Below are 17,451 nucleotides of genomic sequence, written 5' to 3'. Positions count from 1 at the left end.
TAATTAAATACAAATTTAAATTTTAATTTGCCAAAAACTTGGTCTAGGAGGCGAGTCAGTACCAGTGCGCCTGTGGCTAGTCGAAATAGAACTACTTTATATTGACAAAAATTCCAGGGCACGCAAAAGCCGGTGATGTGCTTTGATTTTGGTGTTAATGGTATTTGACGGTAAGCCGAATTAAGATCAAAAACGCTAAAATATTTGGCTTTGCTAAACCAATGGCAAGCTGAATTCAAATCAGGTAATGGTACCATTTCTATATCTATCTGTTTGTTAATTTTTCGAAAATCCACAACTAAGCGGTGACCTTGAACTTTAGGGACCAATAATGCTGGAGAGGAAAAACTGGAAGTCGATGGTTCAATAACATCCTTGTCCAATAGGTATTGTATGTGTTCGCGCATGATTTCCATTTTGGGACCCAATAATTGATACGGGTGACACCTGACTGGGGATTTATCCAAAAGTTTTATATCATATTGCACTAAGTGAGTACGACCTAGTTTTTTTGTCAAGACATCTAGGAAGTTATGACATAGATTTTCCACTGCTTTTCTTTGCGATGTGTCGAGGTGTGTCAGGGATAACTCACATTCATCCTCAGCTTCGGTATGTATTGCATTCACATTACGCTGATGCTGGATTTTAGGTGAAACAAATGGGATAACCACAGATTTATTAAATTTGAACATGAAATTTCTTGCTCGCAAATCAATTACTAAGCCTGCTTTAGAAATGAAATCCGATCCAAAAATTAGATCAGTAGCTAAGTCCTGTGCAACTAAAAATGGAAACATCCAGAAAAATGACTCAATTTTAACTTTAATGACGGCTACTTGGTTAACCTTTAATGGTTGCTCTGATGCGGTGAAACATTGTATTCTTACTGGTTTAATATCCTGAACCAATTTCTCCTTTTGTAAAACATGAAAAAGATTTGCTGAAATAAAACTTCGGACTGAGCCTGTATCAATCAGTCCTGGAATTTCGTGTTTGTCAATTAAAGTGCTGGCATAAGGCAATACTTTTGGTATACCTGCGAAGATATTATGACATGTCCTTTTGCCTGAATTTTTAGGATTTATGCAATTTTCACAATGTGTCCTAGGGTCGGTAGAATTTTTACCTTATTTGAATTTGTGTATATTTTGCGTTTTTGCCTTCTACGAGACTTGTTTGACTTTTGTGACCTGTTTGAATTTTTTGTGTATTTTTGTGGTTGTTGCATAGTGTGATTACCTCTTGGGTGGTAATTAAATCTGTTATTGTATGCACTCGGTGCATGTGAAGTAGTGACTGTATTACATGAATTATCTGGATATGATTTTTGTTTAGGTGGCACAGAAGGATTGCTTTCTGGCCACCTCGTTACTCGTTTTTTTGGTTGTTGTTGTAGTAATTTTTCTGTATGTATTTTGTGCGACATTGCTCAATCACATGCCCGGGTCTTTTACAGAATTTACAAAATGGCAACTGTTCCTGGTTATGATTATATCCACTCTGATGGTGACTGTAAACATTTTGTTTTGTTTTGTGAATTGTGTTCATGTTCTCTTTTCTCGGTTGGGGTTGTGATTCTGACAGAATGGGATGTCGATCAAGGGAACTCGGGTACCGATTTCTTTGGTAGTCGGCGAGTTCTACATTAGTGGCATGTATACACAAACGGTCCAGCTCCGCAAAGGTATGTGGTCTGCTCTGAAAAACTGCTCGCGATCACTCTGCAGGGCTAATTCCATCTTGGATATTAGAAACGATTTCACACTCTGATGTGCCTAATCGAAGGACTCGAGCGGCTTCCTTAATGTCAGCAATGTATTTGCTTAATGGTTCGTCTTTCTGTTAAAGTCTGTTGTACCAATCATGTCGCAGGTTTGTGAGCATGCGCGCCGGAATAAAAAAATCTAGTATGTCAGCATGGTACTGATCAAAGGTTAGCTTATTTTCTATGGCCAATGAGGTTCGTTCGCCGAGAGGTGGGTGGGTAAGGGGAAAAACTATCTCAAACAATTCTTTGTCTGGTAGGTTGCATTTTGGTGTAGTTTGAATAACTGTCGGAAAAACTCAATCAGTTTTTTAGGATATAAACCTTGGTGACTGGCTCAGGTACCGGCCTCGCGATAGAGGCAGAGGGAAACCACATATGGGTGGATGGGTAGCCAATAGTAGTGATTGCAGGAAACGGGATTGATGTAAAGGAAACTGGTGGCGGCGATGAAGGCGCCGGCGGGGGGGGGGGGGGGGGATACTGGTAATGGAGACACCAGAGTAACCTTGGTCTGTAGTCCCGGTATTTTTGTCGACGTCATTTCAGACAGTGTACTTGTATTAGGAATTTGTTCCTGAGGGCTGGGAATTATGTTAGTGATACTCTCGAAGATGGGTTACTGTAAGTTAATGAGTTTTGTACTCAACTTATGTGTGAGGTCAGGTATTTGTTGTCGGCATTTGTCAATTTCTTTGGTGTAGACATAATTCAATTTACCTCCTGATAATATGGACAAGTTGTGGAATCTAGTGGCGACGTGGTTATGTCGTGTGATGATTCGTAGAATGTTTGTTTTGTTTGTTTCGTTGTGAATGTCATTAGCATAAACGGTTATGTCTTGGAATTTACTACAGACAATATTGAACTCCTCTAGTGGGTCCAAATTTACATTCCAAGTAACTGGCGGTACTTGTTTCTGACAAACTGCTCTGAGTCGTTTCCTGAGCTCTTGGGCATCTCCTGAGGTCGGTTGTCCCCGGAGTGTGAGCTCATAAATTATCTCGTCCTTAAGGAGATACTCCGGAGTGATCACGTTTAACTAAGTGTAAAAACTCTATGAACCTATAACTCTTACTCTAGGTCGACATGCACAGCACAAAACACTCTTAACTTTAACTTAAATTACCACTTAAACTATTTGGTTGCGCCCTGACTGCACAATCAGTGGGTCGCGTACTTATAAAACTATGCATTCCCGCCGACGAAAAGGGTAATGTCCTCTCAGGTGAAGGACGGTGAGCAGAGGGGGGAGTAAGAGGCTTCGTGCTATCACGCACGCATGGTAAGATTACAGCTGTCAACAGATGCGGCGGCCGTCGGCTGTCGGTCGTGGTGAAATTAAGGGGGGGGGGGGGGGGTTGTCTGTGACCTTGTATGGAGCACGTCTGATACCACGCATGGTCGGGACAGCTGGAGACCGCTGGCGACGACTTCTTGCGCGAAACTTAGACTAATATTTCTTATAAGGAGTTAAAATTAAAGATAATTATATTCGCGCTAAAAAAATATAAAGATTCTCGCCCAAATATTTATATAAAAAAATCAAATATCTAAAAATGTAATTTACTTTATGTTATTATTACTGAGATTGTTTAACGACGGAATCACACACTAATAAAATAGAAACCACCAGCTCTGCTACCATTTTTGAACTGGGGATCTTTAAGGTTTTACAAAGTTATTAGGAATGAACAGAAACAAGGTGTGATACTGTCTGAATATAATCACGTCAAATTTATTAAAGTAAAATTTATAACAGATATTAATTAAATATTTTAACATACAATATCAATTACGTACTTAAACAGCTCTCAGGTATATTCAGAAAAAAGAAATAAAAAAAATGGGTCGACCCGAAATTATATTATAAAAAGGTTCCATTAAAAAAAATACATAAATCAATAAAAAAAATACAAATATTTTTAAACCATCCCAGTATTCTGAAAGTCCAGAAATGTTTATCTGATTAACTTCGACTGATGGCGTAATTTAAGAAAGTTCAGAAAAGGCTAAAATATACATAAGCACCGGAGATCAGGGCTTCGTTTCCCGGAGATCCATCGGGAAAATGATGCCAGGACGCCTGTGTGTTGTTGAGGAAGGGTGATGAAAATGCCAATTCAGCGTCAGGCTCTCGGACCCTGTCTGCGAACAGTCCGAATCAAAACTGATCAGAACTAGAATACATACAGTATAAACTGGGCAGAGAATGCCCGCAAAAGTTAAGGGGAGGTAGCGGAATGTCGCTGATAGTCACTCACCATACAGGGAAGTTGGCTTCTATTTTCCGATGCGTCGCCAGCTAGGAACTGGATCCCACGAATACGCGGCTGGGCGCGGATGTTCCTACCATTTCAAAAAATAATAATTTAAAAGAAAATGACTATTACTCTTTATACTATGCAGACGGACTAAATTACTTAAAAAAAGATAACAGGGATAGCATCCCTTATTTATGCGACTACATCGTCGGTTGCGGCCGGATGGAAGTCTTGCAGTGTCTCGTCGACTCGCCGATAATCACAAACGGTCCGTCTGCAGTCGCGACGCGAAGTGTCTCGCGAAGAACCGCGTCTCGTAATTAAAAGTAAATGTTCAATCAAAAGTGGGGGGAGGAGACTGGGACGTCCGGACCGAAAGGTTCCGAAGTTCCCCGAGTGGGAATCATAAAAAACTCTGACTTTTCTGTCTCGAAGTTGGTAGCAATGGCCGACTTTAGCGCTACCTGTTGAGGGGTGTCTAAAATAAAAAATAATCGACTGGCCCAAGGCATCTGCTCTAACCTGGGGATAAGGGCGAAGTCTAGTGCTGCACTCTGGCGGCCTACAGGGGAAGTTGGCTGGGATGTTAGCGAGTTTGTCACCAGATGTTGCGGGGGTCAGTTCCACGGGCTCGCCACAAGAGAAGAAGTTGTTATGTCCGCCGCTAGATGTTGTGTGTGGTCCATCTTGGCACACACATTTTTTATGCCAGTCGTCCTTGGAATGTCACTGCCTGGCGGGGTTTACGACCGATCATTGGTCCTGGACTAAATTCTGAGACCTGGAGTGTGCTGGGAGGGGTCGGGGTGCAACGAGGCTGGGAACGAGCGTCCTAGTGTGCCTTTCGGGGAGTGAACCTAAGACGTATGCGTGATGTTAAATGCTACGGTCAGCTCGTCTCTGAGAAATGGTAACAACTCGTCCATAGCTGTTGTATGCAGTTTTAGTCATGAAGTGAAGTAATATTACAAACCTGGGACGTGCCTGCAAGCGAGGGAAATGTTAAACGAGCTGCCAACGAAGTCTTAGATTTGCAAAAGCTCAGATAGGTGTCTGAGAAAGGTGCTTCAGTCTACTGGCACTAAGTTTAACTAAGGGGAGTACACCAGCCTAACAAAGAGTAAATCACCCAAAGTAACCAATTTATAAACAAAAAAAATTCCAAAAAAAATTTAAATTATATAAACAATAAAAAAAGTGTCAAAATACCAAATTTCCGGCACAAAACTAATGACAATAAATATTTTTATAAAAATTCACATGTTTAGTAAACTAAAAATTTAGTACATTAAATTATAATTGAATTGAATTTTACTACACGCAGGCCGGCCGCGGATTATATGATAATTACTTTAGAGATTACATTTATTTTAAAGCAGGTTGCATAAACAAGGTTGAAGAGTAATAAAATAAAAAATAAACAACTTTCCATTATTTTCGATTGACAAGTACTTTTCATATTTTTTCTTTAAATAGTAGTTCAATAGGTCGCAAATTGTTTGCAGAGAATTTAAAACTTTAAGATTTCTTACATTGTGTCTTCCAAACATAGACTTATCTGCATGCGAAGTGCTGACATCCGAACGGCGAGACGTGACGGGGCGGATAGCGGACTAAAGTTGACAGCACGATGCAGGGTATTTAGATGGACGAAATCAGGAACTCAGTGCGGGTAGATGTGGTTGTCTACCCATCACTGGGGATGGAAAACCCCACAAATTGTGGGGTAGATCGGTGGTACTATCTATCCATGTTATGGTAGACGACCACTAGCGTGGTTGCACGCAATTAATTCACCAGAAAAACACTAACACTAGTATGATGTAGTCTAAACTTTAAAATTGTAAGGGGTTTTTCCCCAGGTCGTTGCGACTACATCCTATAATCTTTCATGTCCGACTTCTCAGGAGGAGAGACGCGGTCGCGGTAGAAGTAGCGCGGCAGATGTAGGATGCTCCCTGTACCACAGTTGATTGACGACTCTCTGTACTTGAGAGAGTCCCTTAGTTCCTACATGGGCTCGAAACCGAGAACTGGGGAGGGGGGAAGAGAGAAACAGTGTGGGCGGAGCTAAGTGGACCATGGGAGGAAAAGTGCCTTGGGATTGGTCAGGGCTTGTGCTACAAAAAAAATCTAAAACTCTCTATGGCAGCAGCACCATCTTTAGTTGGCACGGGCGCTATGAGATAGCGCACCGAGCGGTGGTGTTGCTGTATGCCGTCTAAGGCAAAGGGGGATTGGAAGGTGGCGCTCCCTGGCGGTAAAAACTGACATTAGCATGCTTAGTTCGGTTGTGCTCGAGAGATCGCGCACAAGCGTCGTGCGTGGAGCGCCAGCATAGGCGTGGCTTGTTCGTAAAGGAGAGGAGGGGTTGACGAGGGAAGGGGCATGGTCCTTGCCTCGGTAATGGTTCCTGGAAGCATAGCAGAAAACCTAAGAGGGCCAGGGGTGGTGGTGTAGAACTTGTTTTATGCTGAGACCAGCACATCCGCTTTGCTCGCCAGGGCCTCGAGCCTGGTAAAGTGAGCTAGGCTCGCCTGACGAGGCAGGTCCCCTTGCATGAGAAACAAGGTGGAAGGCACGTAGGCAGGGAGAGTTATCATGCCTGTTCCTGCATGCAGGCAAGATAAAATTGACACAGCTAGCCTACGCTGCGTGTAAGCGTCTGTCTCTGCTGAGACCGTGAGACTCTCTTAGACCCACTAGTAAAGTTTTAATTTGTATAGGCCTGGGTGGTATAGCTGAGAAAATAAATTTTGATGAGGTGCTCTAGCTTATGGCTAAGCAAAAATATTTTAATAAATAAAAGTTGAAAAATTGAGCCAAGAAATTGCTGATTTCCGGCTCAAAAGTTCAACGTCAAGGTCAAAGTTAAATGCCAACAGTTGTGGTTAAAGGTATGGTGAACAGAAAATTATACTAATATGTTGCCAGCACACTCTAGCAGACGAAGACAAGGTGTCTGACATGACGTCATGCCAGCTAACGATAAATACTTTGTTATTGCTGGTGGTAGTTCAGTCTGTAGGTGGCTTCTGTGGAGGAAGGATCTGTTTTTTTTTTTTTTTGCTCTTACTGGTTTCGAACCAAGGAAGGGAGTCGATCTAATCAATCAGTATTCTAATAAATTAATTTTTTGGTGAATTTTGATTTTTTTCATTAAAATCGGATAATAAATAAAGATTTTCAAGATGCTGCCTTTCACGATGATTGATACAAGTGGTGACATAATTCAGAATGTCGCGTGTGGTGTAAAACATTTTGATTACTTTTTATTTAGAATTTTTTAAATATATTAATAAATTAGTGGTTTACTCTCGCCGGGAATCGATCCAAGGACCGAAAACAATTAAGTAACTAAACATTTGTAGTATGCAATTTTTTAAATATTTTTTTGATTTTTTTCCGAATTACTAGCATTAAAATTACCGGTTGTCAAAATGACAGCTGTAACGCGAATTGCAACTGTTGTCACTTAGTACAAGATGGCGGTTCTGTCTCGAACCGGCGGTGCTATTATTACTTAAAATTAAAAAAAAATTATACAAGTCCATTTATGGATGTTATTTTTATATATACCTTATTTAAATCTGTCTGGTAAATGTCTCGATGGCCGTGCGGTTAAAGGCATACGATTTCCAACCTAGAGATCAGAGCTGCGATGGTTCGAATCACAGCACTTCCAAATATTTTGCATAAAAAATAAAATTAATATGTCCATCAGGACTATAATATGGTAGGTAATGGAACATCGGCCTTATGTGATGAGACTGAGCGACGCTGGCGCTCTCTAGGAACAAACAGCAGAAACAGTCGATGGTATCCAAGATAGCGACCAGCAGTAGAACAGAAAAAAAAAATCAAGAGCGACGCTGGCGCTCTCTAGGAACAAACAGCGGAAACAGTCTACGGTATCCAAGATGGCGGCCTCCAGTGGAACAGAAAAAATATCGATATGGCGACCGTGACGAAAATTTCATCATGAGTGAGAGGGGCACTCTATTTAAAGATGGCGGATTCAATATGGCGGATCCAAGATGGCGGATCCCAAATGGCCACCGGGGTCAAGGTTAAAGGTCAAAGTCACGGCTATCCAAGATGGCCGTCGTGACGTCAGAGATGGTCGTGACGTCAGAGCTCGGTCGGCACCTGGCACCAGTGCGTGGCGCCTGCCCCAGTATGCGCTACTATATACTACTGTTAATTAATTTAACAAATATTCAATTTGACATAGCATAGCTTAATTGTTTGTCGTATACCAATGTTCACTGTTCAGTTTAAGTTATTTTTGAGATATAATTACCAATTTTACAAGATTTAGTGGACTGTGTAATAAAAACTTAAACCATACAAAGTGGTTTAAACATGCAACAATTATTGAATGTTATTTTATTGCTGTCTCACTAAACAGTAGCGAAAAATACGATTTTAAAATGATTCATGCAATGAGTAATATTATAATTGTATTGTCCATGATACCTATTTAGTTTCATCATCGGGTCCATTTGTTCGCTATGTTGTCCAGGATTTGAAATTTTTTTCACTCATGAATTTTTTCCATGACAAACAGTGTATAACTGCAATGGCGTATGTCCAAAGAATTATATTAATATTTAGTCACAGGAAGTACACTGTGTTTGTCGATACTGTTGTCGTTAGGTTGTCCATAAAACCAGTTTTTTTTATTGTTGTGTTCGTATATTTTCTGTTTTGGCCAGGTTTGTTGTCTGTCTGCATTAACTCTTCATTTTGAAACTGTCTCGTCATTGTTAGCCCAATGTGTTCGTCTGTCCTGATTATATTTTTCATGCCTAAATTCCTTACACAGAATTTGTGTGCTTTTGTCATTGTGTTGTCTATAATATCTTTATAGTTTCATCATTGGGTCCATATGTTCACTGTGTTGTGCAAAGCTTGTTATTTTTGCTTTCTTCAATTTTTCCTATGACAAACAGTGCAAAATTGCGGTGGAGTATGTCCAAATAATTCTATTAAATCATTAACGAAAAAATATAAGAACGGTTCAAAACACGTCATATTTGTGACATTCCAAATTTAAATATTTTTTTTTAATGGTCAACTGCATGAGTCTGCAACCAGAACTTGAGATGGTCAGACCACAAATAAATGGGGATGGGGACTATTTATTGTCATGGTGACTTTGTCACGTCACGTCACGTCACGTCACGTAACATCACATTTTCCTCGAGCAGCGCTGGGCGTGTCACGGATCGCGTGTCGCTAAGTCGCCATCTAATGAGCAGCGACACACGAAACACCTAGCGCTGCTCGTCCAGCAACAATCGAGCAACACGGTGTGTCCATTTACTCTCTACTAAATAACTTGTGAATTCAGCCCAAATGTTATCGTCTACTGCGAAATGACAAGCAAATCCAGATGGCACTATTTTATTAAACCGAAGTAGGGTAGGTACTGCCTAGTTTCTGTGTTCAACATTATTATATTAATGTTCAAAAGATATTTTTTAATAAATCCTATATACATTATATTAAAATTATTAAATACTACAGATGAAATATAACAATGTCGAAATAAATAATGAGCTAGTTTGGTTTCTCTTAAAATACAATAATTACATTTTTTTAAATGTATAATGATCAATTACACTCAAAAAATATTAATAATAATTAAATAGCATGATTAAAATAACGTTACAAACAATGTTTTATTTAAATAAAAATATAAAACTTAATTCTTCCAATTACGTGCACGAATACACATAAATAAATAATTTCTTTCTAAAATCTCTCATACCCATATACATTAATAAAAAAAGTTATGTTTTGATTTCCCTCCATGATGTACCATTCGTGAAGCTTTGGGATTAATATGTCGCTATAAGGGACAAACTTGCAGCAACTTGGACCTGTGATTTTCAGGTCAATGGTCATGGCTTGTCACAGGGACAAAATTTTTTTGCGATTCCCACCACTACAAGTAATGTCTTACTGGTCATCTTGTGCATTAAATGAAAACAAACTTTTATTTGTATTCATTTAGTCCCACGTAGAAGTAGTAGTAGTAGTGGGAAAAAATAAATACCGTAAACATTAACAACCATGGACTACAATCCCACAAAACACGAACACTCCATTGTGATGCCATTTAAAGAAGTAAACGCCATAGTTGCAATGGCGTGCATCGATGACAAAACTGATGCAACTTTAAACAAAAATTTTAAAAGTAAATAATGGTTCAGGATTTCAGATAAAATTCTTCTATTTTAATGATACTTCTTGAAAACCAAACTAGCTTTTTTATATTTTTTAAGCATTGCGTGGTTATGAACGGGGGCTTATGGCAACGGTACCTCAAAGATTATACTGAACTCCTACCCAATTGCGTTTCTACAGTTCTATAGGTATGGTGAAAAACCAGAGTTGATTGTGTGCTACAAGACAGCTAAACAAATGACATTCATATTAAAAAAAACTTCAAAGGCTTGAGAACTTAGAAAATAGGTGTCACTATAACTGAAATTATTACATAAAAATATCTAAATTGGGATACTTTTTTATTCATAATCAAATTTGAATTAAATTTATCGAATGCATTCCATAGTTTAAGGAATTATTATTAATAAACAGGGTGAGTCTGAATTTGACAGACGAATTTCGGCAGCAGGTTCATAACGTAAAAGTTGAAAACATATAGACAACTTATGTGGTCTTAAATGCTTCCAGAGACTAGTGTACGCCTTTAAAGCTGCAGCTGAACCAGTCATAAATTAAGAATAATAAAGAAAGTATTAATGGGGTAATGCCAAGCTTCTGGATAAATGTATTACTGAACGAAGTTATACCAACATGGCAAATCTTGTAGGTGAAGTAAAATTATTTTATTGAAATTATTTATGGTAACACCCTAATTTCCCACAAATTTAGTGACATTGAGAAATGAGATTTTTAAAAAATGATTACTAATTTACATGCCAAAAGTAACGAAAAAATCTGCCTTGTTTTATTAAATTTTACCCCACAATTTGTGGGAAAAAAAAAGGTATTAAATATATAACTAATTTGGCGCCTGGCAGGTGTGTACCACTCACAACACAGTTTAAAACCGTTGCCTTAAATCAGGAGCAGTGATTGTTAAGTGATGTAGCACTTAAAATCTGAAGATTGAATTCTAATTATAGAAGGTGGGCAGCACATTCAACAAAAACCTGCACTTAAATCAACATAAGCACAACTTCTTAATGCCCATCAATGCTGTGATACATGTATGTGTTCTGGCGGTAAATGGGACATATGTTTCCTGCGGCTATGTTTTGTGGCAAGTGACTTCCAGAATTTGAATACATTCCTTACATGTCAGGTTCAAAATTTTTAAACTGTGGCAAAAGTAAAACGTTTTTTAATAATAATGTTATGTTTATAAAAATATATTTATTCACTAATAAAAGTGCAACCTAATTATTTTTCTTGTAGTGTTTGATGACACGTATGGTTTTGTTTACATTAATGTTTATGTGTTTTAAGTTACATCTGCAGTTGTTTTACTTTATTTATTAGTTCAGTGTTTTCTTCGGAATCCCTACAATGATAAACATCACTAAACAATCGAAACTCCTGATTTTAGGCAACTGTTTCAAATATTGTTGCACATTTGCATGTGTCAACGTATTTAGGTCTAAATTTTATGCTAGTTTATCTCAAAACGGTGGGGTAAAGGTTAATAGAACAACACAACCTTTTTAGTTTCTTTTGAAAAGTAGAGTAATAATCAGCCATTAAAAATCATAGTATTCCTATGCGTCAAAAATTGTTATTGGAAATAAAGGTAACAAAAAAATATATTTCAATTACATATTTTTTTTAGCGAAAAAAATTTGCAGTGTTTATAAAACTTTATTAAATTAGGCACTATCTAGATGCTTGGTTTTCCATCGTAAATACATTCATTATTTTTTTCAATTGATGACTGACTTAGCTGCAACTTGAAAGGATTAGGAAGCACTTTAGACCACACCATGTTTTCAACATACTTTTACGTGATGAACTAGCAGCTGAAGTTTGTCGGTTGAATTCAGCTCATCTAGTTCTATAGGATCTTTAAACATTTTTAAAATGTTTGGAAGCCTAACTTTGAAATTAAACTTTACACACATTTGACATTATTTGGTAACCTAATTAAAAGCACTCATTCTTACGATTATTAATTATGCCATTGTCCTTTTTGCAGTAGCTCGGATTTACTGCATTTATAGTTATTTAGACGTGACCATGAAAAATAAGAATTTTGTTACCTTTTTAAGAAAATATTTCTGTAATTCTTGTCCTATTATTTTGTATAAACAATCAACTATGTCAAAAAAAAAATGTTTACGAATTTTTAGTTTGTGTAACTGTAGCTGTAAACTGTCCCAATCATTTTATTTTAATTTCTTTTAAATATCTTACATAAAAAAGAATATTATGTAAAATCTATTGAAACTGATCATAGTGCAGCATCGCAGGCACTTACCCTTCCAACTTATAAAACAAACATGTAAAAAATTTAATATGCTTTAAGATCAGAAATGATACTTGGTAATGTTTCTTGTTTGTTCTTGTTATTTCAGTGAGCTATAAACCACATTTTTCCAACTGTTTACTTCCTAGGGCTTTAACATTTGCTTAGTACTGCCGCATTTATTCTCAATGTTGTTGCTTCTTTTCGCGAGTCCAGGATTTTTTTTTGTTTTAAGCTTAGGCTTTTCTTGGAAACCCCGGTATGTTTCTTGTTATATCGTAAATAACAGTTGTTTATCCTTTTTGGAGATGTTCATGTGCTAGCAATATGTTTTAATGATCATATTTAATATTTTACATCAGTTTCTGTTTTTAAGTATTTATGATGATTTAGTGCATTTAATTTGGTAAAGCCACAGAAAGTAATGTTTACCTATTTTATTCTTGCTTATTTAAGTTTTCAAGTATGTTTCCGCGTTTTAAAAGGTATTATTTGCTATTGTTATTTGTCTAGAAGCAAAGTGATGCAAGTTACATAAGTGTCAGAGTGAGAGAGACAGAAAGAGAAATAGAAACAGGCGTTCACCTCCGAGTATGAGAACACAAGGACAAATATATATTCGTGATATAGGCATGATAAAGGGTACGAGCAAGACAAATAAGAGAATTTCACAAGTTATATATGTGTACAGAGTTTTTCAATGTGTAACGGGTGCCAGGGTTGGCTGATTTTTTAAAAAAATTTTGTGATAGTGTTGGAGACATGCGACCACCGCCCTACTTCGTGGAAGTAGCCAGGTCATTTATTAGTCTTGTGGTTGTGGTACTAAAAGGTTGCGGCCAGGCTTTGGCTCTAAAACTAAGTGTGTACTGTAGTTTGACAGATACATTTCGCAACTGTTGTCTAAGCTATACCGACTAAGAAAATTTTTTGAACGTTGGAATTAAAATTTGTTTACCACAGCCATCGGCGGGAGAATGTCAATATACAAAATCAAACTTTGTATCTGTGAAGAGAACATAGTTATTTTCGTTTGTACCGTGCTTGGCAAGCATCTGTGAGATATTCTTTTGTACATCATAACCATCTTTTCGGCTTATATAGCATTCAAGTAAAAATTAATTATCACAAGACAGATTTTTATTTTGTGATGTTCTTATGAATAATCCGGAACAGTGTCTGAACTAGAAAATGCAGCCATTGCGCTTTGTGAATTTTCGGGAAGGAAAAATAAAAAAAATAAATTATAATCAGTAAACGTTTTGAGAGACTTTATTTCTTTCAAAAATTATAGTGAGTAACATTTATGAAAATTAAATAGGATATCAGCACCCAAAAAAAATTTCTTTAAGTATTCATATTTCGCCTATGTAAAAGTTGGACCATTATGCTAGCGGAGGTCTGACTCCTAATAATATGTATATATATTCCAGAAGTTTTGTTTGCGTGCTCTTATGTCTTCAATTTAAAAAAAACATATTCAATCCTAGTTGACATACATTAACATTATTAAAAATTTTGTTACAAACATGCTCTAAAAATGCAAACATTATCACAAAAAAGATGATTAAGTGATATTAGAGCTTCTCTTGCGTGTTTGTGGGTGATTTTTTTTGAAGACTTTGAATTTCTCATTTATGTAGACAACCAAACAGAGCACGTGCCCTGGTTACCTTCAAATAGGATAGCATACCTAGCACACCTAAGGGACAAATAATTTTTTAATTAACTGTGCTTATTTTATTGTTGAACTCCCGTACTTACTGGGTCTTGGGCGACGCTCAACATGTACACCACCATTCTGCTGAGCCATGCTCGGGTGTTGGGTTGCAGCAGATGAAGCGGACGAAGAAAGCCGCGACTGCCTCTTTGGTGAACGATTCTCTGAAATACAGGGCATCACAATTGTTTTCAAGGCAAATAATGATATTAAATTATTATAATAGTCATTGCTCATTGCATTATATGTTGTTAGTTGTGCAAAAAAATTAAATTATTGGACCTTCAAGATCATAATGCACTACATACTGACTTGAGGCTCATAAATGTAGTTCATAGACATGCTAGGGATTGGAATCAAACTCTCTAATTATTGCCGCATGACATGTCAGTGATAACAACCACTGAAATAATAATTAAGGCAAATAAACATGTTAGGCTCAAAAATGAAAATTATTAATCAGGGTTTACCTTTGTTTATTTAAAGGTCATGAAAGACAAACGAAGGGTGAAACAAAGAGGTGAAGTTGACCCTGCTTTATGCAAGTAGTTTATCTAGAGCTAGATTGCATGCTTCTAGACCTGTGTTTGTTAACTGGGAAATATGTGGGAAGTTAAAGTGATCCAATGGGTTTTAATTGAGTGATCCCATTCCTCCATCCGTTTGCCATTTGTCACTGCTTTTGGGTAATATTTGATGCGATGTCAAGAAATTATAGACACCTTTATGTTAACTTTACAACCCCCTCTCCACAGTAGTTGTATTCCTTATGAAATGTGTAAACTGTTTTACTTAGCATGTTAAAACTTATTTGAACCAATAACTGTATATAAATAAGTACATAGGGGAAAGGCGTACAAAATGACATAGGCGGGTAAAATGGCAAACTCGCTTCTCCTAAATCAGACAAATTAGTTCCAAAAATGACGTGTAGATGGCCGTTTAGTTATTTGTCGCAACCTGTCGTGTCGCCAGTGGCGTCCGTTCGGCCACGTGAGGTGGACATTTTTTTTATTATTTTTACTTTAGCAGTCACGAGTTTTACTCAGATGGATTTTGTTTCTTCTTAAAAGTAAGTTTTTTTCCACTTTTATTTGGATTTATTGATTTGACTTTATTGTAAACTTATTAAATATCTCCAAAAATGTGTTGGAATCTCAAAATTCGTTTAATATTTTTAGTGATTATTTTCTAATTTTTGAGGTTATAAGGTGGGCAAAATGGCATACCTGTTGTTCGGGTAAAATGCCATAGTATGGCTTTTGGCCCAAATATTTTTTTCTTCTTTTTCCAGTAATAGAACAACATGCCTCGCAACAATTCTAGAATGACAGACCGACAGGGTTTTGAAAAATCCTCCATGTAAAAGGCCATAGAAGCTGTAAAAAAAATAGATGTGCGGGTTGATGCTTCTAAAGTGTTTAAAGTCCCACAATCGACTCTTAGAAGTCATGCACTGGAACAAAATAAAGTCTTAGCTCCAACAACTAAAGTATGAGTATCTACCTACATAATATTTTCTAGAATTTCGTGGGTTCTGAGCATGATAAAAGCGCATTTAATCGAGTAACTTATGGTTTTAGTCATGGTTAGGTACAAGAGGGTTTTCTCATATCAGATGGAACGAGGGCTGGTTGAACATATAATGCTACTGGAAACAAAGTTGTTTGGATATACAGGGAAGGAAGTTCTGGAATTAGCCTATCAATTTGCAGACGTGAATAATATTCCTAATAATTTTAACGAAGAAAATAAAATGCCAGGCTAATAATGGTCGGCTGGATTTCGATACAGGACAACCGGACATATTTTTAAGAAAACCAGGAGCTATTTCAGCTGACAGAGCCCACGTCTTTATAAATCCGCAAGCAGCACTGTTTTTTATCACCTACCAAGACATAATTCAGAGCAATAACATTTCTCCGCAAAGGCTCTACAACATCGATGAGTCTACTTTATCAACAGTTCAGAGACCCCAAAAAGGTGTTTGCTACTACTGGGCGTAAGCATGTTTGGGCTTTAACTAGTGCTGAAAAGGGATCTCATGTGACAGTTGTTTGTTGCATGAGTGCAAATGGCCATTTTATCCCGCCGTGCTTAATTTATCCAAGAAAAATCATGAAACAGGAGTTAATAGATGAAGCTCCAACCAGTAGTTTGGGCATTTCACAGGAATTAGGTTGGATGACGACAGCTGTATTTCATAAATGATTGGTGCACTTGCATTCGCATGTGCATGTGCCAAGACAGACGAAGAGATTTATTTGTGAACTATGCATAGCGAAATAATTCTAGACTGATTTCCGGTACAAATATTGTATGCCATTTTGTCTGCACCGCGTATGTCATTTTACCCGCCTAGGGCAGACAAAATGGTTTTTATCAATGTTTTTAAAAAATATTCATAATTATTTTGCTATTGATATAGAATGATTGATCTCTATTATTTTAATTAAGCATGAACCAAACCATATAAAGCCGCATATAGTGTTCAAAATAAACATTTTAAACATAGTAAATAAATATTTTATGACTGATTTGACAACAAGTATGTCATTTTGTACGCCCTTCCCCAACATATAAATACACAAAGTAATAACATCCTACAAAAATACAAAGAAATTGGGCCGCCAATTAGCATTTTTCAGCACTATTGTAAATTTTAATTTTTTAATTATTATTTTAGCAGTAATTTTGTAGCTAAAACTTAAACATTTTCCATTCACTGTACACTCCCACTTATTCTTTGTCAGGCTATTTCCCCAATTCCTTCCCAGCGCCGTATCTGATTTTTGCCAACCCTCTCACAGGCCAGCATTCGGGCTAGTCTTATCCTCGCTTCGGTGCACGTCTGGTCACTGAAACACGTCCTGTCGCCGTGATTAGGGCTGCTTGTGGCTGCAGCTTCACAGGACAGCCAGTTTCTCAGAGCTCATCTGAGGTGAGCATTTATTGTCATGCTCTATTCTACAATTTCAGGGCTCCCGAGCAATATAGAAGCTCCGGGTAAGACTTTTCTCACGAACCAGCATTTCCACTAATCAACACCCAGATTGTTGACCGATGCTTAACCCCTGCCAGCGATGGTCAATCTCAAGGTCTGGCTACGAGTGTAATAGTGTACCACCCCTGACCTCTAGTGGCGAAATTATCAACTAATCCTAGCGGTTGTCAAGCTCAGTCTGCCCCCTGGCGACGCATTTTCCTGTCGTTCTTTCCCGAG

At 37.5% G+C, this 17,451-nt stretch overlaps 1 protein-coding gene across 4 annotated transcripts in view; it reads right to left on the bottom strand.

Annotated features, from left to right (window-relative positions):
- Positions 1-17,451, bottom strand: part of LOC134529251 (uncharacterized) — a 1,084,551-nt gene that overhangs the window by 204,040 nt on the left and 863,060 nt on the right. For all 4 annotated transcript variants that reach the window (XM_063363151.1, XM_063363152.1, XM_063363154.1 and 1 more), the window contains one exon: positions 14,273-14,392. In XM_063363151.1, the coding sequence (XP_063219221.1) occupies positions 14,273-14,392 (120 nt within the window). The remainder of the gene's footprint in view (positions 1-14,272; positions 14,393-17,451) is intronic.

The sequence above is a fragment of the Bacillus rossius genome, chromosome 2 (assembly GCF_032445375.1).
Source record: "Bacillus rossius redtenbacheri isolate Brsri chromosome 2, Brsri_v3, whole genome shotgun sequence".
NCBI lineage: Eukaryota > Metazoa > Arthropoda > Insecta > Phasmatodea > Bacillidae > Bacillus > Bacillus rossius.
Note: the sequence above shows the minus strand (reverse complement) of the source record. Positions and strands in the feature narration are given on the sequence as shown.